Raw genomic sequence first — 22,305 nt, 5'->3', positions numbered from 1 at the left:
TATTATTTATAGCCTCATATAATCTGCTGCACCTCTCTGTGAATACCTTCACTGGCTTCCTCTTGCCTCTAGGACTAAACACAAAATCATACAAAGCCCTCAACTGCACTGCTCCCCCCTACATTTCAGACGTTGTCTCCAGATACTCTCCCTCCCGTCCCCTTCGATCAGCTCAGGATATCATCCTCTCCTCCCCTCTTGTTACTTCCTCACACTCCTGTTTACAGGACTTCTCCAGACTGGCCCCCATCTTGTGGAACTCCCTGCCTTGCTCCACAAGACTGCAAGCGCTCCCTAAAGACTCTACTATTCAGGGATGCAAACAACCTATACTAACCTTTCCTATCTCCATTGCTTTCCCCTTGAACCCCTTAGAATGTAAGCCTATGAGCCCAGCTGTTTGCAGATTGCCTTCATAAGAGCCAACTACAACAGTGAAACTCTCGGCAGGGCCCTCTACCCACTTGATCCCTACAAAAGCTATCCTGTACACCGACTATGTTTACAGCGCTGCGGAATCTGTTGGCGCTCTACAAATACCTGATAATAATAATAATAATACAATGGTACTGATATTTACATATATAGAGAAAGTAACACAATTTGACTGCATATATCAGACTATAGGGTTCTGTAGTATGCTGTAATTACTGTAATTATCAGATAAAGTGTATATATATATATATATATATATGAGAGAGAGAGAGAGAGAGAGAGAGAGAGAGATAAAGAGAGAGAGAGAGAAGGAGAGAGAGAGTAACATAATGTAACTGCATATATAAACCTATCAGGTTCTGTAGTATACTAACATTACTGTAATTATCAGATAAAGTATATATATATCTCAATATATTGCGAGAGAGAGAGTGAGAGTAAAAACAATGTAACTGCATATATCAGGCTATTAGGTGCTGTGGTATATTGTAATCAATGTAATTATCAGATAAAGTGTATGTTTATAGCATAACATAATGTAACTGTATATATCAGGCTATTAGGTTTGGTAGCATACTGTAATTACTGTAATAATTAGATGTAGTGTATGTATATAGAGTAACATAATGTAACTGCATATATCAGACTATCAGGTTCTGTAGTATACTGTAATTACTGTAATTATCAGATTAAGTGTATGTATATAGCGTAATATAATGTAACTGCATATATCAGGCTATCAGGTTCTGTAGTATACTGTAATTATCAGATGTAATGTATGTATATAGAGTAACATAATGTAACTGCATATATCAGGCTATCAGGTTCTGTAGTATACTGTAATTACTGTAATTATCAGATGAAGTGTATATATAGAGAGTAACATAATGTAACTGCATATATCAGGCTATCAGGTTCTGTAGTATACAGTAATTACTGTAATTATAAGATGAAGTGTATGTATATAGAGTAACATAATGTAACTGCATATATCAGGCTATCAGGTTCTGTAGTATACTGTAATTACCATAATTATCAGATTAAGTGTGTATGTATATAGCGTAATATAATGTAACTGCATATATCAGGCTTTCAGGTTCTATAGTATACTGTAATTACTGTAATTATCAGATTAAGTGTATGTATATAGCGTAATATAATGTAACTGCATATATCAGGCTATCAGGTTCTGTAGTATACTGTAATTATTGTAATTATCAGATGTAGTGTATGTATATAGAGTATTATAATGTAACCGCATATATCAGACTATCAGGTTCTGTAGTATATTGTAATTACTGTAATTATCAGATGTAGTGTATGTTTATAGAGTAACATAATGTAACCGCATATATCAGGCTATCAGGTTCTGTAGTATACTGTAATTACTGTAATTATCAGATGTAGTGTATGTATATAGAGTAACATAATGTAACCGCATATATCAGGCTATCAAGTTCTGTAGTATACTGTAATTACTGTAATTATCAGATGTAATGTATGTATATAGAGTAACATAATGTAACTGCATATATCAGGCTATCAGGTTCTGTAGTATACTGTAATTACTGTAATTATCACATTAAGTGTATGTATATAGAGTAACATAATGTAACCACATATATCAGGCTATCAGGTTCTGTAGTATACTGTAATTACTGTAATTATCAGATGTAGTGTATGTATATAGAGTAACATAATGTAACTGCATATATCAGGCTATCAGGTTCTGTAGTATACTGTAATTACTGTAATTATCACATTAAGTGTATGTATATAGATTAACATAATGCAACTGCATATATCAGGCTATCAGGTTCTGTAGTATACTGTAATTACTGTAATTATCAGATGTAGTGTATGTATATAGAGTAACATAATGTAACCACATATATCAGGCTATCAGGTTCTGTAGTATACTGTAATTACTGTAATTATCACATTAAGTGTATGTATATAGAGTAACATAACGTAACCGCATATATCAGGCTATCAGGTTCTGTAGTATACTGTAATTACTGTAATTATCAGATGTAGTGTATGTTTATAGAGTAACATAATGTTACTGCATATATCAGGCTATCAGGTTCAGTAGTATACTGTAATTACTGTAATTATCACATTAAGTGTATGTATATAGAGTAACATAACGTAACCGCATATATCAGGCTATCAGGTTCTGTAGTATACTGTAATTACTGTAATTATCAGATGTAGTGTATGTATATAGAGTATTATAATGTAACCGCATATATCAAGCTATCAGGTTCTGTAGTATACTGTTATTACTGTAATTATCAGATGTAGTGTATGTTTATAGAGTAACATAATGTAACCGCATATATCAGGCTATCAGGTTCTGTAGTATACTGTAATTACTGTAATTATCAGATGTAGTGTATGTATATAGAGTAACATAATGTAACTGCATATATCAGGCTATCAGGTTCTGTAGTATACTGTAATTACTGTAATTATCACATTAAGTGTATGTATATAGCGTAATATAATGTAACTGCATATATCAGGCTATCAGGTTCTGTAGTATACTGTAATTACTGTAATTATCACATTAAGTGTATGTATATAGAGTAACATAATGTAACTGCATATATCAGGCTATCAGGTTCTGTAGTATACTGTAATTACTGTAATTATCACATTAAGTATATGTATATAGAGTAACATAATGTAACTGCATATATCAGGCTATCAGGTTCTGTAGTATACTGTAATTACTGTAATTATCACATTAAGTGTATGTATATAGAGTAACATAACGTAACCGCATATATCAGGCTATCAGGTTCTGTAGTATACTGTAATTACTGTAATTATCACATTAAGTGTATGTATATAGAGTAACATAACGTAACCGCATATATCAGGCTATCAGGTTCTGTAGTATACTGTAATTACTGTAATTATCAGATGTAGTGTATGTATATAGAGTAACATAATGTAACTGCATATATCAGGCTATCAGGTTCTGTAGTATACTGTAATTACTGCAATTATCACATTAAGTGTATGTATATAGAGTAACATAATGTAACTGCATATATCAGGCTATCAGGTTCTGTAGTATACTGTAATTACTGTAATTATCAGATGTAATGTATGTATATAGAGTAACATAATGTAACCACATATATCAGGCTATCAGGTTCTGTAGTATACTGTAATTACTGTAATTATCAGATGTAATGTATGTATATAGAGTAACATAATGTAACCACATATATCAGGCTATCAGGTTCTGTAGTATACTGTAATTACTGTAATTATCACATTAAGTGTATGTATATAGCGTAATATAATGTAACTGCATATATCAGACTATCTGGTTCAGTAGTATACTGTAATTACTGTAATTATCAGATGAAGTGTATGTATATAGAGTAACATAATGTAACCACATATATCAGGCTATCAGGTTCTGTAGCATACTGTAATTACTGTAATTATCACATTAAGTGTATGTATATAGCGTAACATAATGTAACTACATATATCAGGCTACCAGGTTCTGTAGTATACTGTAATTACTGTAATTATTAGATGTAATGTATGTATATAGAGTAATATAATGTAACCACATATATCAGGCTATCAGGTTCTGTAGTATACTGTAATTACTGTAATTATCAGATGAAGTGTATGTATATAGAGTAACATAATGTAACTGCATATATCAGGCTATCAGGTTCTGTATCATACTGTAATTACTGTAATTATCAGATGAAGTGTATGTATATAGAGTAACATAATGTAACTGCATATATCAGGCTATCAGGTTCTGTATCATACTGTAATTACTGTAATTATCAGATGAAGTGTATGTATATAGAGTAACTACATATAATAGGCTATCAGGTTCTGTAGTATACTGTAATTACTGTAATTATCAGATGTAATGTATGTATATAGAGTACCTACATATATCAGGCTATCAGGTTCTGTAGCATACTGTAATTACATACAGCACGCACAGTAACATAGTATCATGCTTTTAAATTCCAGTACATACTACTCATTAATGTAACTGAAATGAAATACCTGATTATGCAAATGCCAACTCTCAAAGTCATTTTCATTGCATTTCCTTCCAAAGATAGATTTGTAATCAACTTTTATCAGCTGCCATTCCGAGCGAAGACTGAAATGTCCAAATACTCTGTGCATGAAGAGAAACAAAGTCTTGTTAACAGAGAGACGGAAGATTCTTGACTACATAATCCCATTTACAAAGTACAACTCTACACGTTACTTTTTACAAACAGAATTAAGTTTGCTTTGTTCATACTAATCCTCTTTATAGCTTTAGTCTCATATGTCTGACACAGTTCTTAACATGTCATAGGCCCATGGTCTAAGAGGAGGATCAATATCACTGTGCAACTGAGCAATTTGAGATGGTTTATCCGACAGTGATGATATCTGTTGGCTTAATGAGAACTCACAGAACACTCACCGTCTATTTCATGGAGATAGCAAACTCAATAAAACCATAAAAACATTTCCATAGGATTTGCCATCAATGATATAACATTGCCACATCATTTGACCTTTTAGAACAGTTCAAGCAAAGGCTTAATAAGAAATTTCCAATTACTATGTTATATTAACGAGATAATTCACAAAAGCATCTTAGTGAATTAAACCTTACATTCAGTAGAACTGCATAATCAACAAATGTATTATTAAAAGGCAACTTAGGGGCCATTTTTTAAAAATGTGCCGGTCTACACATGCTTTACTACTCCAACACTCGCAGAGGCAGCCATCATGGAATTCTATAAATAAAAAGGGGCTGTCCCTGCGAGTGGCGAGATGTCTCAAATAGAAATAATGAGAGTAAAGGAGGATGAAGTATACACAGAGCACTGTTATTTTCGTATGCATAGCTTTTCTTTTCAGAGTAATTAGCATTTTGAGTATACATGGAGCACTGTTATTTTCGTATGCATAGCTTTTCTTTTCAGAGTAATTAGCATTTTGAGTATTTGGATAAAAGCTTGTCCCCTTTTAAAAAAACAGTGAGATCTGTAGGGCGGAGATATTTACAGAACTACGCAGGGATTTGAGAGACAATTTCATATACACCCATGCTCAGCCCATTTTATGATAAAAAAAACTATTACGCTTTATATTTCATACTTTTAAGTATAAATTTCTATGTGTTTTTTCACATTCATTGTTCTTAAATTACTATTTATGGTGTGCATATTTAATTTGATTTATTCCTGTGTAATTTACATACAAATTTTACATTTTTGATAAAATATGCTTTTTGGTGAACAATCCCATACGATTATTGATGCACCTTAACAATAATTTTTTTTACTCTTCCAAGGCCCTTACATAGTGATATATAGTGTACTGATGTGACGACAGATGTGTCGCACCAATTGGGTAATCCCTATGCTCTGATTAGATTAGTGCTAGGGTTACGTAAATTTGTGGTTAAAGAGACAGTCACGTCAAAACTAAACTTTCATGATTCAGATAGGGCATGCAATTTTAAACAACTTTCCAATTCACTTTTATCATCAACTTTGCTTTGTTCTCTTGGTATTCTTTGTTGAAAGCTAAATCTAGGTAGGCTCATATGCTAGTTCCTAAGCCCTTGAAGGCTGCCTCTTATCTAAATGCATTTGACTGTTTTTTACAGTTAGAGGGCGTTAGGTCATGTGTGCCATATAGATAAAATTGTGCTCTTGTCCATGGAGTTACTTATAAGAGGGTACTGATTGGCTAAAATGCAAGTCTGTCAAAAGAACTGAAATAAGGGGAAGGGGTAGATTTATCAATTTCCGCCGCACATCGATAAATAATTTATCATTGCACAAGCATTTCTAGTGAAATGCTTGTGCAATGTCGCCCCCTGCACATTTGCAGCTACTAGCAGAGAGTGTCAACCAACCCGATCGTATCCGATTGGGCTGATTGCTGTCCGCCGCCTCAGAGGTGGTGGACAAGTTAAGGAGCAGCGGTCTTATGCTTCTTACTTTACATTTCCAGCGATCTGGAAAGTACGGGGGTAGATAGCAGCATCCGCTGCTTGTTAAATCTACCCCAAAGTTTGCAGAGGTGTAGATACAAGGTAATCACACAAGGTAAAAAGTCTATTAATATAACAGTGTTGGATATGCAAAACTGGGGAATGGGTAATAAGGGGATTATTATTATCTATTTTAAACAATAACAATTCCGGAGTAGACTGTCCCTTTAAGTTACATCTAGGGTTAGGGTTAAGAACATAGGCCTGATTTAGGGTTAGGGTTAATAACATAGGCCTGATTTAGGGTTAGGGTTAAGAACATAGGCCTGATTTAGGGTTAGGGTTAAGAACATAGGCCTGATTTAGGGTTAGGATTAGTGCTAAGATTTTATTAGAGTTAGGATCAGGTTAGTGCTAAGGTTAGACCTAGGCTTTTGTTTAGGTTACAGCTAAAGTTAGGGTTGTTGTTAAGTTTTTAGGGTTAGAACATGGTGTTAGATTTAGGTTAGGCACAGACTAGTGCCAGGTTTAGAGTTTGGGTTAAAGTTAGGATCAGTATTAACTCACTGAATGTTTTGTAGAACGGTGGCATCCAGGTGAGTAAGCCCCTCCCCCCACCTCATTGGCAATGCTGCCACCATCACTGCTGTCCAAATAAAGCCGTCAGGCAGGCCTGGCTCAAGACATTATGCTGCCTGGTTCCAACAATGAAATGTTACCTCTCAAACCTCCACTCACTACTTTCTAAACTCAACCATAGTTATCAGCCTCCGAGATTAAACACAAGAGCAGACTGATACCCAGTTTATGGACCCCACATGAGGATATTTTTTAAAATAAGCACAAGTATTAGCCTGAATATGTTCCCCTTATGTACCGCCCCTGACAAATGCCATCTGGCTCCTGTTTTCCAACCTTGTTCACATATAGAGCCAGCCCTGCTGTCAACGCATTTCTAACAAGAGCCCCTAAAACAGACCCTTTTTTTGTAGTAGATCTAGGGGCATATTTATCAAGCTCCATATGCAGCTTGAAGCCCCGTGTTTCTGGCGAGCAAGTTATGAAGCAGCGGTCTAGAGACTGCTGCTCCATAACCTGTCCGCCTGCTCTGAGGGGGCGTACAGAGATCGCCGGAAATCGTTAACACCCCCTGCTGGCGGCAAATTTGCAGGGGGCGGCGTTGCAACAGCAGTTCACAAGAACTGCTGGTGCAATGATAAATGCAGAGAGCGTATGCTGTCTGCATTTATCGATGTGCAGCGGAACATGATCTGCAATTTCGGATCATGTCCGTCCGCACCTTGTTAAATAGGCCCTCTAGTCTGAATCTAATTACCATTATCACTTTAGAATAAAGCAATTTTTAAGGGGCCTATTTATTAAATGTATGTCTGACATGATCCGCTCTCCGCATTCAGCATTGCACAAGCAGATCTGGTGAACTGCTGGTGCAATGCCGCCCCCTGCAGATTCACGGCCAATTGGCCGCTAGCAGGGGGTGTCAATCAACCCAATCGTATCTGATCGGTTGATTGCTGTCTGCGGCCTCAGAGCAGGCGAACAGGTTACGGAGCAGCTGTCTTTAGACCGCTGCTTCATAACTTGTTTTTGCTGACGTTTTGACACGGGCCTTGATAAATTTGCCCCTAAATCTCTTCTAGCACCACATGTGTTACGTAAGTCAGATATTAAAATATGGATGCAGTTATCTGTTATTATGTGCAATTCACTCCTCAGTCATCAGAGTATTTATAAGATGAATACTGCATGACTCACACAAACCTGTATGCGCTGTTCACTTGATAAACAAAGGGTTTTTTATACCATTTATGTTAACACACTGGTAAAGATTCTGATCAGCAGAAACACAAGTGAGCAAGCACTTCCTACTGTACATGGAACTTGTAATCCCACTGCCAACAAGTGAGTTTCCGGACCCAACTGCAAGACATAATGATCCAAAACTCTATATAAAATACATTTGTAAGCGTTTTATAATTTGAAGATGGAGACATTTTTATTTACAACTGTTGACTCATATAACATCTATCAATATTAAGAAGTCAACACACAATGAAGCAAATAAGCACATTCTTAAACAGAGTTTGAGACAAGATAATAGCTTCATTGGGAAGCTAAGTTGTATTAGTGCACAAACTGGGGTCTATTTTCTTCTAGAAACTAATTTACCCAGCAGCTCGCCTGTCCCTCTTGCTGGGAGGGATAATAGGTCTCTGTGTGTTTTTTAATCAGCTCTCCCATCCTTAACAGGGAACGTGCTTCTGCCTTGCCAGAGAGATATGAAGCACTTTCATCTCACAGTAAACCTAACCTAATTGTTATGCAAATGTGCCTAAGGAGCCCCTATATAAACCATCAACGTCCTGCCAGTGTCTATTAAGTACCCACATAGTTCTCTACAAAAAGCTGTGTCAGTTAAAGGGACACTGAACCCAAATTTTTTCTTCTGTGATTCAGATAGAGCATGAGATTTTAAGCAACTTTCTAATTTACTCCTATTATCAAATTTTGTTCATTCTCTTAATATCTTTATTTGAAATGCAGGAATGTAAGTTAAGATGCTGGCCCATTTTTGGTGAACAACCTGGGCTGTTTTTGCTGATTGGTGGATACATTCCTCCACCAATAAAAAAGTGCTGCCCAGAGTTCTGAATAAAAAAAAAGCTTAGATGCATTCTTTTTCAAATAAAGATAGCAATAGAACGAAGAAAAATTTATAATAGGAGTAAATAAGAAAGTTGCTTAACATTTCATGCTCTATCTGAATCACGAAAGAAAAAAATTGGGTTTAGTGTCCCTTTAAGGCATTTATATGTCACTACTCAAGGAGAAAGTCTGAATAAACTGTCAAGATAGGTGAAGTAAGAATTAAAGAGACAGTCTAGTCAAAATGTAACTTTCATGATTCAGATAGGGCATTAATTTTAAACAACTTTTCAATTTACTTTTATCATCAAGTAGGATTATCTATCTTTTTAAACAATACAAATTATCACGTAGACTGTCCCTTTAAGTGAAAAATAAAATAGGAAAATGCACAGAGGCAAAGGACCTTTCTAGTTATAAAAATACAGGTGAATTAAAAATACAGACCCCTTACAACAAGCAATGTGGCATGAGATTAGCTATGTGCAGGTGAGAGTCTGTCATGGTAAGGGTGCTGTCTATGTAAAAGAAGGGGCGCTATCTCTACTCCATAGTTATCCTTTGTGTGACTGATAACAATATTTACAAAGAGAATAAAGAAAGTAGATTAGACATTCGGACTTTATGTAAGGCCATTTTAATGGCAGGTGTTTTATTGTGAGTGTAATTTAGCAAAACCCAGCTTGTTCATTTTATCCACAAACTCTTCATTTTATTTATGATATTTCTGTTTCTTAATAAGAATATTTCCAAATAAATTCCATTTTATCTACCAACAGAAAATGTTCTTGAGACCAGCTTTGTAGACTGGAGTCTTAGACAACTTAACTAAAGCTTTATGGCTTTATTGAGAATTGCATTCACACAAACATACATTTTTGATTTATGAATCCTATTGAGGTTGGCAAATCTAGTACTGTGCTGCAGATTTTTTTCAGTAAAAAAACTAATTTTAAGCTTGTAAATGGCTTAAAGAGACAGTCAACTCCATAATTGTTATTGTTTAAAAAGCTAATCTCTTTATTACCTATTCTCCAGTTTTTAATAATTAATACATTTATATTACTATACATTTTACCCCTGTGATAACCTTGTATCTAAGCCTTTGCAGACTGACCCTTATCACAGTGCTTTTGACAGACTTGCATTTTAGCCAACCAGTGCTGACTCATAAATAACTCCACAGGAGTGAGTGCAATGTTATATACATGACACACATGAACTAGCACTGTCTAACTGTGAAAATTTATCAAAATGCACTGAGATAAGAGGATGCCATCAAGGGCATATGAGCCTACCTAGGTTTGGTTTTCAACAAAGAATACCAAGAGAACAAAGCAAATGTGAAGTATATTAGAAAGTTGTTTAAAATGACATGCCCTATCTGAATAATGAAAGTTTAAAGGGACAGTTCACTGTAAAATTGTTTTTCCCTGAATGTGTTCCCCATGACTTGTTATACCAGCTGCAGCATAAAAAAAAGTATGAGAAATTGCTCATTTATGCTTCTTTTTCCAAAATAAATAGTTGGATTTGCTCTCTGAAACCACAGCCCATAAAAATAAGTTAGATATATAAACTTTCAGTATAGGTAAGGAAACAACAGGCTAAATCAGCTATATCAAATGCCAAAATACAGTCTAAGGAGCTACAGGGATACCTTGTTTTATTGCGCTTTGCTTTATTGCACTTCTCAGATATTGCTCTTCTTACAAATGCAAGGTTTGTGGCAACACTGTGTTGAGCAACAATATCAGCTCAATTTTTCCAACATTTATAGAAATATATACACACCTATATATACAGAACACCAGCAAAGAGATTATGGGGTAGATTTATTAAGCAGTGGATGCTGCAATCTACCCCCAAAGTTTCTGGATCGCCGGCAACTGAAGTCAAGAAGCAGCGGTCGTAAGACCGCCGCGCCTTAACTAAAAGGTGGTGGATCGCAATCATCGCAATCTGATACGATTGGCCCCGTATGTGCAGCGGACGGCATTGCACAAGCATTTCACCACCATTTGATAATTCGGTCCCTAGGACTCACTGAATGCTCAGATGATGGTTAGCATTTTTAGCAATAAAGTATTTTTTAATTAAGGTAGGTACATTGTTTTGCTACATTTATTGCTATATTTGCTTTATTGCGGTGGTCTGGAACCAAACCCGCAATATCTCTGAGGTACGCATGTATTTGTAAACAATTTAATACACCCCGCATGTAAAAGGGATTATTGGGATCAAATTAAAGGAGAGAAAGTTTTTTGTTATACTGTCCCTTTAATTATTACCAGACTGTCCCTTTAAAAAGATCTCATCAGGGCTAGTTAGCGTTGCCACCTCGACCATGTTTTTCAGGGTATGCAGGGAGGAACATGTATTGTGCTGTCCAGTATCACTATTTGTGTGCTGTCCAGGGGTGCAATTCATGTTCCCCTCTGCACAACCAGCAGCATGTGTAACTCATAAGTGTTCAGGAAAACATGGCTGAGGTGGAACCCTAGGGCTAGTGCACAGGACTGTGAGGCTGGCTAATGGAATCCATCTGGTGACTTGTTAATGGCTTAGTGTCAAAACTCCATTTTACTAGTGACAAGCTCTGAAGAGCTGTGTGTGACATGAATAAACAGATTCATTAAGATGCATGCACAGTAATGATAATTAGCCAAACAGTTTTCAGAAATGAACATAGATACATTAGCATTACAAATGTATCTAATGAAGCAAAATGTGCATGCTAATTAGATCCCTTTGTATCTGCTTTCTGTTATTTGGATTAAATAATATTAGATATTGTTGCTAAACAGTGGACTGTACTTGTTTTTGGGTAAAACATGAGGTGTGAGCTATCTAATGCAGATTAAGATACAATGGGGCCGATTTATCATCGGTCTGTCCGACATGATCCGCTCAGCCCCTTTTATAATAGTTAGAAGCCTTTGCAAGACTTCAATGGTCTATGCAGCCCTTTTATACGTTGTAGAAGCCTATGTAGAGCTACATTTTTCTAGCGATATGTCCAAATACAGCCTCATATCCTATGCATGCATCTGCAGCCCGATAATGCTCACTGAATGTCAACATTATATTTAAGATTAATGTACCTAAAGCTACAGTGATGCCAGTCAACATCATCTGAAAGGCCTTGGATAATATGCATGGGTCATGCAGCCCCCAACATTAGAACCTCATATCTTTTACATGGCTCCGACTGTTCATTATGCCAATTATCTGCCCATATCAGAAACATTGCCAGATAACCCTTCTTAATCCAGCTATTCTCCCAAGGGAGACTTCATATCAGAAACATTGTTGGACAACCCTTCTTATGCCAGATATAATCCCAAATGAGACTTCATATCAGAAACATTGCTGGAAAACCCTTCTTATGCCAGATTTACTCCCAAAGAAAACTTCATATCAGAAACATTGCCAGATAACATTGTGATAACATTGTTCTCCCTCCCTTGGAGTTATTAATGAGTCATGGCTAAAATGCAAGTCTGTCAAAAGAACTGAGAGAAGGGAGTAGTCGGCAAAGACCCAGATACAAGGTAATTATAGAGATAAAACGTGTATTAAATGGACATTGTACACTAGAGTTTTCTTTGCATAAATGTTTTGTAGATGAACCATTTGTATAGCCCATCTGGGTTATTTTTGTAACAATGTATAGTTTTTCTTATTTTTAATAACATTGTGCTGTTTTTCAGACTCTTAACCAAGCCCCACAGTGTCAGATGTACACGCGCGTTTACTCCTGCTGGCTCCTGTTTGTGTAATCTGTCTTTTCATATGCAGGGAAAGGGGGAGTGTCTGCTATTCTTGCTTTCCCAGTTCCTTTCACTGGGTGTCCCAGCGTAACCTCATCAACAGTGCTAAACTGGGAGCTTCAAAGTAAGTTTTTAAAAGGTTTTAGATTTTTTTAGATCAGTATCTGTGCATATTCTTAATCTTCCTTATTGTAAAGTACTGTCTATTATATGCAGTTATATGAAAATCGGTGTATAATATCCCTTTAATATAATAGTGTTGTTTTTACAAAACTTTAGATTGGGTAATTAAGGTATTATCTATCTTTTTAAGCAAAATAAAAATGAAATAGACTGCCCCTTTAAACCACAATGCTGAAGACAATAATACATTTATAGGGCTCTATTTATCAAGGTCTGGCGGACCTGATCCGACACTGAGGATCAGGTCCGCCAGACCTCGCTGAATACGGCGAGCAATACGCTCACCGTATTCAGCATTGCACCAGCAGCTCACAAGAGCTGCTGGTGCAACGCCGCCCCCTGCAGACTCGCGGCCAATGGGCCGCCAGCAGGGGGTGTCAATCAACCCGATCGTACTCGATCGGGTTGATTTCCGGCGATGTCTGTCCGCCTGCTCAGAGCAGGCGGACAGGTTATAGAGCAGCGGTCTTTGTGACCACTGCTTCATAACTGCTGTTTCTGGTGAGTCTGAAGACTCGCCAGAAACACGACCCTTTAAGCTCCGTACGGAGATTGATAAATATGGGCCATAGTGTCTGCTAATATGAAACTCAACATCTCTTCACATCCATAAAAGCCTGAAATATGAGAATGAACCTGGATTAATTATGTGGTGCATTAAATACATCCTAAATAGCCGTTGTCCTCTTATTATTGGTGGTTTCTGTAAGCCACCTGGGAAGCATTTGAGACATGTTTATAATTATCATTAATATTGAAGCATTTACTATAAATAATTTATGATGAGGGCAGCTGGTCAATTTGTACATTATGTGCAGGGTATTGTGCATTTGAAAAATTTATGAAAAAATTAATTATAGCAAAGTTGCAACTGACCTTTTTGGAATTGCTTTATCATAAATCTACAAGCACATCTGCCACAGCCGAGGTTAACATTAATTAGCCATCATGTTACAGACAGGTAGCAATAAAATTATAAAAAAATGTCATTTTAAGAGGATATATGGGGTGTTATCATTTCTATATTATCTCTACTGAGACTTTATCTTAGCGAATATCTGTGTATAGATTTGATGAATGATTTGGCACTGACAGATCAGCATGTGTGCACTGTAAGCAAACAGGTTACCAGTTGGTTAAAGGGACACTGAACCCAATTTTTTTCTTTCGTGATTTAGATAGAGCATGAATTTTTAAGCAACTTTCTAATTTACTCCTATTATCGTTTTCTTCGTTCTCTTGCTATCTTTATTTGAAAAAGAAGGCATCTAAGCTTTTTTTGGTTCAGACTCTGGGCAGCACTTTTTTATTGGTGGATGAATGTATCCACCAATCAGCAAGGACAACCCAGGTTGTTCACCAAAAACGGGCCGGCATCTAAACTTACATTCTTGCATTTCAAATAAAGATACCAAGAGAATTAAAAAAAATTGATAATCAGAGTAAATTAGAAAGTTGCCTAAAATTTCATGCTCTATCTGAATCACAAAAGAAAAAAATTGGGTTCAGTGTCCCTTTAAGCATAAAATGCATTGAAGTTTAACATGACCATTTGAAAAATCTTTGTGACTCTCTAGTAATTGTGAACATTTGTGATTGAAATTTGCAGTGATAAGATACATATTTACTATTAAGGGCTAAGCTGTTTTTTTGCTACTATTGAGGATATGCACAATGAGTTGTCAAGTGACATTTTATGCATTTCTATTGGAATAAAAAAAAGGATTATAACATTTTCTCATTACGCTATTGCTTGTGTACACCTATTTGTTAAAAGAGGTTACACACACAGGTTATACCTCCCAGCATTTATGGCTAGGAATAAGGCTTGAGGGGCATCACCATTTTGTGGGTATGGCCATGTCAGAAGGGGGAAGGTTGCAGTTGTATAGTGGGTGGGATTATGGGGGCATCTGACTTCAGTGGGTATAATTTGGTTTATTTCTCTATTACACAATTTAGTTATACTACAGTCTGTGGGTGTGTCTGATAGTTTGGTTGGTGCATCTGGGCAATCTATGGGCGGTTTTAAGGGAAATTCTTCAAATAGGGATATATGGCTGTCTCAGAAGGAAAGAGTTTAAAATTAGAGACTGTGTCTCTCAAATAGGAACAGTGGGGCATTAGGGCAGGTGGGGCAATGCCCTCCTAAATAAAATTGAGGGTGAATTAAAAAAAAAAAGCTAGAAAATAAACAAACTCAAGTTCCATGGTACAATGTGTTAAGTGTACATTTTTTTTCAGGGTGTGTGTGTATGTGTGGGGGTTGCAGAATCTGATATAGTACTAGTAGGAAAAAATGTGTCTAAAAATGTAACAATTCTGAGCCAATATTTTATGAAGATCCCAAAGTGGGGCGTTTTTGAGTTATGCCCTGATTTAGAGCATTTTGCACATGAGTATTATGTCCCTACATGCGATTTCTAAGGGCCCCCATTAATTATCTATACGACTGTTTTAAGCTTTGTTGTCCGAAATAAAAAAAAAACACATACCTAACTCACATTGGCTGACAGCATGGGGAGGGCGGGGATTACAGGTTGCACTAGAAAAAGCAGCCTGTGGCTCAGATGCACTGAAGGAATTGGAGGTGCCCAGAAGAACTGTGCGCGCACACAGAGTGCTGTCAGCCTGACACGTGTGCAGCAGAGCTTCAGCGCACCTATCTGCATCCCAGTGCGGGGTAAGAGAGTGACTGTTGCTGCCAGGGAGGGCTGGGCTGAAAGAGTGCAGCAGGAGCTATTGGGATACATCTGCCAGTCTGGCTTTATTGCCTTTTAAGTTAACTTGTGACTTAGAGCCCTTCCTGCTAACTCCTGGTGGAGAGAGCAGGCAATCTGCAAGCCGTCTGGGGGAAGTGATTGAATGCACATTCAGCAAGTATACAGAAAGGTCAGACAGCCCCATCATGTTATCTGGCTGTAAATAGAGGAGAGTAAAGAGATTAAAATAGCATTTTGCTTGCAAAGCCTGTGATGCTTTGATGAGGACTGCAATAAGCAAAGAAGGAGAAAGGAAAAATATCTCCTTAGATTATAGTAGTCCTCTGTCCGCATCAAGGCATCACAGCAGTGGCGGCTGGTGAATTTTAAAGATGGTGGGGCGTTAGACCCCACCCCTTGAAATAAAGACCCGCCCTCATATGGCTCCTCCCACATTACTACATATATATATATATATATCCATACACACACATATATATACAGTATATACACATACATACACACACACACACACACAGTATATATGTATATACACACACAGAGTATATATATATATATATATATATATATATATTTAATCTCTTTACTCTCCTCTATTTACAGCCAGATAACAAATAAAGCTGCATTTCCGTGATTCCCTGCTGGTGCTCTCACAGTTAACCTAGGACTTGCACTCACTGCCCCTTCTTCTGATAGCCCACTCACTTACTACTGTGCTGCAGTGAGATGATGATGACACCATCAGACCTCTCCAGGAAGTGCTGGGAGAAGCTAACAGTCAGTGAGAGGGAAGGCAAAGTAAGTTTGTGAAAACACAGCCGTATAACCAATGTGTGGGTGAGAGTAATATCCCTTCCCTACTGTGCTTTACATCCTGGTCAGAATGATCCTGGCAGCCACAGACAAGCAAATTGGGAATTCCTTGGTTTCCCACCTGCAGGTCACACAAAACAAGTGTGCATTGTGCCTGCTTTATCTGCAGTGATCAGTGTGAAATGTGTGTCAGATTATTATAGGTGCTCACATACACACACTTCAAATGTAGCTGTGGGACAATGAGTGAAATAGCCTTATGTTTATTATTTACATGTTTCAAAACATCTCCTATTTGTCCCCAAGGTTGTTATATATATAAATATATATATATATATATATATATATATATATAAAAAAAAATATATATATATATAAACTGTGTGTGTGTGTATATATATATATATATATACACACTGTGTATGTATGTATATATATATGTGTGTATTGTATGTGTGTATGTATGTATGTATATATATATATATATATATAGAGAGAGAGAGAGAGAGAGAGAGAGAGAGAGAGAGAGAGAGAGAGAGAGAGAGAGAGAGAAACAGAAAAGCACTCCAAAGGTCTTGCATAAAGGTAGTCACTTTATTTAGTGAACATATATATGTGTGTGTGTGTATGGATATATATATATATGTAGTAATGTGGGAGGAGCCATCTGAGGGCGGGTCTTTATTTCAAGGTGTGGGGTCTAGCGCCCCACCATCTTTAAAATTCACCAGCCGCCACTGGTGGTTTCTTTAAAGGGACAGTCTAGACCCACTACATAATATTGATTACTTATAGTTACACCCCAGAGAAGCATCCTGCAACTGGTCCCACATCTATAAGCTGGCAAGAAGTACATGAAACATTTAAATATTTGTTGTTTGTTAGGAGCAGAAAAATGGCCGCCAAGCTCCGCCCACCAAGTTTGTGTAAATTTTGGTACGTTAAGTTTCTCCAATCACAATCAACTCTTAAATAAGTTTTCCTACTCTCACATGATGATTTGTGCACGTGCAATTTGAAATAGCTAAATGAAAAATATTAAACTATCATACAAGAAAACAGCTAATTGGACAAGAAGAAAACTGTGGGCGGAGCTTGGCAGCCATGTTCAGCTTCTAACAAACAATAATTATTTAAAAGTTTAATGTACTTCAGATTACAGATGCGGAACCTGTTGCAAGATGCTTGTTTGGCATGTAACAATTAGTAATAAAGAATAAGTCTTCAGTCTAGACTGTCCCTTTACGTCAGCTATGGAGCGGAAATGCTTGGCTAATCCCTAATCTGAACAAGACCAGTAATTGCAAGATAGCCATATGTGATTGGCTCACGAGTGGTGTTTCAATCATTCATTGCTGTTCCACAGCTGATTTTAACAAAGGTCTAGATTCCATTCCTTTTGTAAACTGGTCGCAGCAACGAGTATCTCTATTAAAGTCTACGGACATAATTTACAACAGCAATGGAAAACAGACCTAAGTGTTTAACCCTTTGCAGGTACAAGTAAGAAAGAAGTGTAATAATGAGACGCTACAATGCAAGCTGCAGCTTTTATCCCTTTAGAAAGTAGTTTACCTGTTGCATCAAAAATGTATCTTGTGATAAACTCATGTTCCTGTGTTTGTTGTTACTGCCCCCAATAGATCTGAGAGGGTTGTCTTTATCAGCCAGTGAGCCTCTTTCCCACAGACAAAATGTGCACAAGCATGCACGTCCTGTTAGTTTCAGAATCACAGCTTTATCTCAGTCTTCTTCATAATAACAAATATAATTTAATTTACACAGTGCTCTTTCATTAGCATTAATGGTTAATAGACATTTGGTAAACAGAGTAAACCCCTTGAAATGTTTTATATAAAATGTTTATTTATGCCGAATGAATCAACTTTACAATATATTTTCATTATTTGTTTTGCCCCTTTTCATTAGGCAAATAAGGGTGAGTTTGGCTATTGAAAAATAATTGCAGTAAAAGGGTGTTCATTTGTTTTAAAAAATCTTAAGACTTGACTGATATGTTATTCTATAGCAACACTACAGAAATGTATTGTAATTACAAGGCGTTTACTGTCCCTTTTAGTTTAAGGTCCCTTTAAATTTATTGTAGAGAGAAACAGAGAGAGAAGGAGAGACAGACAGAGAAGCCTAATAATCAAAAATTAGCTTTAATGGAGCATTTTTTTATATAGGGACATAAAATCACACATTTTCCTCTCATTATTCATATAGAACATAACATTTTAAACAACTTTCCAATTTACTTCTTTTATCAAATGTTCTTATTATCCTTTGTTAAAAAGCAGGAAAGAAAGATCAGGAGTGTGCACGTGTCTGCAGCCCTATATGGCAGGAATTTTGCAACATTATACATTAGCGAGAGCACTAGATGGTAGCACTATTTCCTGTTATGTAGTGTTCCAGACGTGCACGTTACCTATCTAGATATCTCTTCAATAAAGAATAACACGAAAACAAAGCAAATTTGATAATAGACGAAAATTGGAAACATTTTAAATTTTATTCTATAAATGAATCATGAAAGAAAGATTTGGGGATTCATGTCCCTTTAAGGTTGCATGAACCAAGGGTGCAAATTAATTTGGGACACTTTACATTTTAAAACTTTTAAAGGGATATTCCACTGGGACATTTTGTAGCACATGTAAAAGCTATTAAACCAACAATTATAAAAAACATACAATAGTTTTTTTTTTTTTTTTTATTAAAGGAAAATTAAAGTACTTTAATTATGTGCATAGTTTATAAAACAATCATAAAAAGCCATTTTGTTAACCACATGTGTATTGTTTTGCAGTCAAGGGACACACTCCATAAAAAACACCTTCAATATGTTTATCTTATCTCCTTTGCTGTGACCAGTTATTGATAAACATAAATGAATCTCTGCCTAGCACATTGAAGGGGCTGTATTATTGGCACTGCAGTGAAAAACCACAGTTTTAGAGGTAAATTGTAAGAAAATGGGCCAAATAATGAAAGTGCAATGTTTATGTAAAAATGATGTTGAGCTCTTATTTCCCTGCACATAAAGCTGGTTAGTATTTAACAGGGAAGTACATTTAGTGATTGGCTGAAACTACCAGAGAACGGCTGGAAGCGCTCTTCATTACAGCTTCTTGTTGTCTAAAGTGCTAGATCTGAACGCTCATCCTTTAACCCGCAGCTGCAGATAACTGTGGTGTAGATCATGTTTACTAGCAGCTGGCTCAGTGACAGAGGCTGGTGCTCTGAAATGAGGCTCGTACCTTACAGCCCGCTGACTGCAGTCAGGTGACATGGTGTCTTATAGACATAGGACAGGTCAGTGACTAGGCACCAAGCAATTTAAACAGCTATTAGGTTATTAAATAAAGGGACAAATGATAAATGACTTGCTGGGAAAAGACTAAACAATAGATATGGGTTTCTGAAAGTACAAATGCATTCAATAAAAAATGTAGACAGGGTTTCTGTGAGTTTAATGGCACATTAACAGCCTTAAAATGACATATTTGCACTTCCTTCCAGAAGTCTGAGCTCCGCTTCGGTATTTGTAGCATAAGAGATGTGCAGCTCATTCAGAAATATAAAGGGACATTTAAATTTGTCTAAAAAAGGAATTTAACTCTTCGTGCCCCATCTATCAAGCTGTGAAAACAGCTTCAGGGCCCCAGCTTTTCAGACTTGCCTCAAACGTTAGTTGAGTAGAAGCTTCTGCTGCTTAACCTCTCTGCCACTTAAAGTGTTGGGGAGTGAAACCATCCCGATCCGATCAGGATGATTGACAGCCCCTGCTCGCGGCCCTTTGAGTTAGATTACAAGTAGAGAGCAAGCTACAGCGCAGTGTGACATCTTTTGTGCGATCATGTGCAAAGTGTAACTCACTATCTGGTATGACAAGCAAATGGTTAACAAGTTTAACCAAAGCATCGTAACAGGGACAAATCTGGGTTTTTTAGCACTCCCTATACTTTTAAAGGATGATCACTCTTAGCTGCTCATTGTGCTCTTATTATAAGAGGGGACTTAAGAGTTACAACTGTAATTCAAAGGGCACCCTCAGTTTAGCGCACTATCGGCATAAGATATCCTAATCTTAGCGCACTTTCAGTTTAGGGCCCCTCATTTTATCTCACTATTAGCTTAGAGCCCCTCATTTTATCTCACTATCAGCTTAGGGCCCCTCATTTTATCTCACTATCAGCTTAGGGCCCCCTCATTTTATCTCACTATCAGCTTAGGGCCCCCTCATTTTATCTCACTATCAGCTTAGGGCCCCCTCATTTTATTTCACTATCAGCTTAGGGCCCCCTCATTTTATCTCACTATCAGCTTAGGGCCCCTCATTTTATTTCACTATCAGCTTAGGGCCCCTCATTTTATCTCACTATCAGCTTAGGGCCCTCATTTTATCTCACTATCAGCTTAGGGCCCCCTCATTTTATCTCACTATCAGCTTAGGGCCCCCTCATTTTATCTCACTATCAGCTTAGGGCCCCCTCATTTTATTTCACTATCAGCTTAGGGCCCCCTCATTTTATCTCACTATCAGCTTAGGGCCCTTCATTTTATCTCACTATCAGCTTAGGGCCCCCTCATTTTATCTCACTATCAGCTTAGGATACCCTAATTTTATCTCACTTTCATCTTAGGGCCCCTCATTTTATCTCACTATCATCTTAGGGCCCCTCATTTTATCTCACTATCAGCTTAGGATACCCTCATTTTATTTCACTATCAGCTTAGGGCCCCTCATTTTATCTCACTATCATCTTAGGGCCCCTCATTTTATCTCACTATCAGCTTAGGATACCCTCATTTTATTTCACTATCAGCTTAGGGCCCCTCATTTTATCTCACTATCAGCTTAGGATACCCTCATTTTATTTCACTATCAGCTTAGGGCCCCCTTATTTTATCTCACTATCAGCTTAAGGCCCCCTTATTTTATCTCACTATCAGCTTAGGGCCCCTCATTTTATCTCACATCAGTGTAGGTCATGAAACAAATGTTTTTATGCAATTATATGTTTAACCTCTTTGTGGGATAAAGCCTCAATAGATTGTTGCTCTTCAGCAGGATACAATCAGTGAACCAATCAGGAGCTTCTAATCATGGTCACTGTTTTTAGTGGGAGGCATGGGCTATTCACTCAGCCAGTACATTGTATTTATCTATTTGTGCTAAGTCAGTATAGTTTACCACAGCATTCAGACCCTGATAGCAATATTGCGATCACCACAATGTTGAAGCCAGAATATTACCCTGGTCAAAAATGTCACTATGAACATAATATAACTCAAGCAATGTCACCTACACATCAATGTTTAAGGAAACACTGCTGTGATCAGAGGAATATGTTCCTAGAAACCCCTAAGATTCCAGGAAGGGGCAGAAACTTAGCCCTAGCCATAGCATTAACCCTAATCCTAACACTAAACCTAGTGCTTAGTTTGAGCAATTCCATGACCCTAGCCCTACTGTTATCTAAACCTAAGCCATAGCCCTAAAATTAATTCTAATATTAACATTAACCCTTATCCTAAATCTAATCTTAAATGTAACTCTAGGTTCAACACTAACCTTATAACAAAGCCTTAGCACTTAAACTAGACCGAAACCCTAGCCTTTGTCATGCACCTTAACCTAATCCAAAACTTAACTCCAACCCTAACTATAGACTTCATTACTTTTGTATTAACCCTT

General features: G+C 37.0%; 1 protein-coding gene across 1 annotated transcript in view; it reads right to left on the bottom strand.

Annotated features, from left to right (window-relative positions):
- Positions 1-22,305, bottom strand: part of SORCS3 (sortilin related VPS10 domain containing receptor 3) — a 1,163,020-nt gene that overhangs the window by 187,948 nt on the left and 952,767 nt on the right. Inside the window, exon 15 of the mRNA XM_053693001.1 lies at positions 4,495-4,612. Within this exon, the coding sequence (XP_053548976.1) occupies positions 4,495-4,612 (118 nt within the window). The remainder of the gene's footprint in view (positions 1-4,494; positions 4,613-22,305) is intronic.

This window comes from Bombina bombina, chromosome 9 (genome assembly GCF_027579735.1).
Source record: "Bombina bombina isolate aBomBom1 chromosome 9, aBomBom1.pri, whole genome shotgun sequence".
NCBI lineage: Eukaryota > Metazoa > Chordata > Amphibia > Anura > Bombinatoridae > Bombina > Bombina bombina.
The sequence above is the reverse complement of the archived record's forward strand: the minus strand, read 5'-3'. Positions and strand labels throughout refer to the sequence as shown.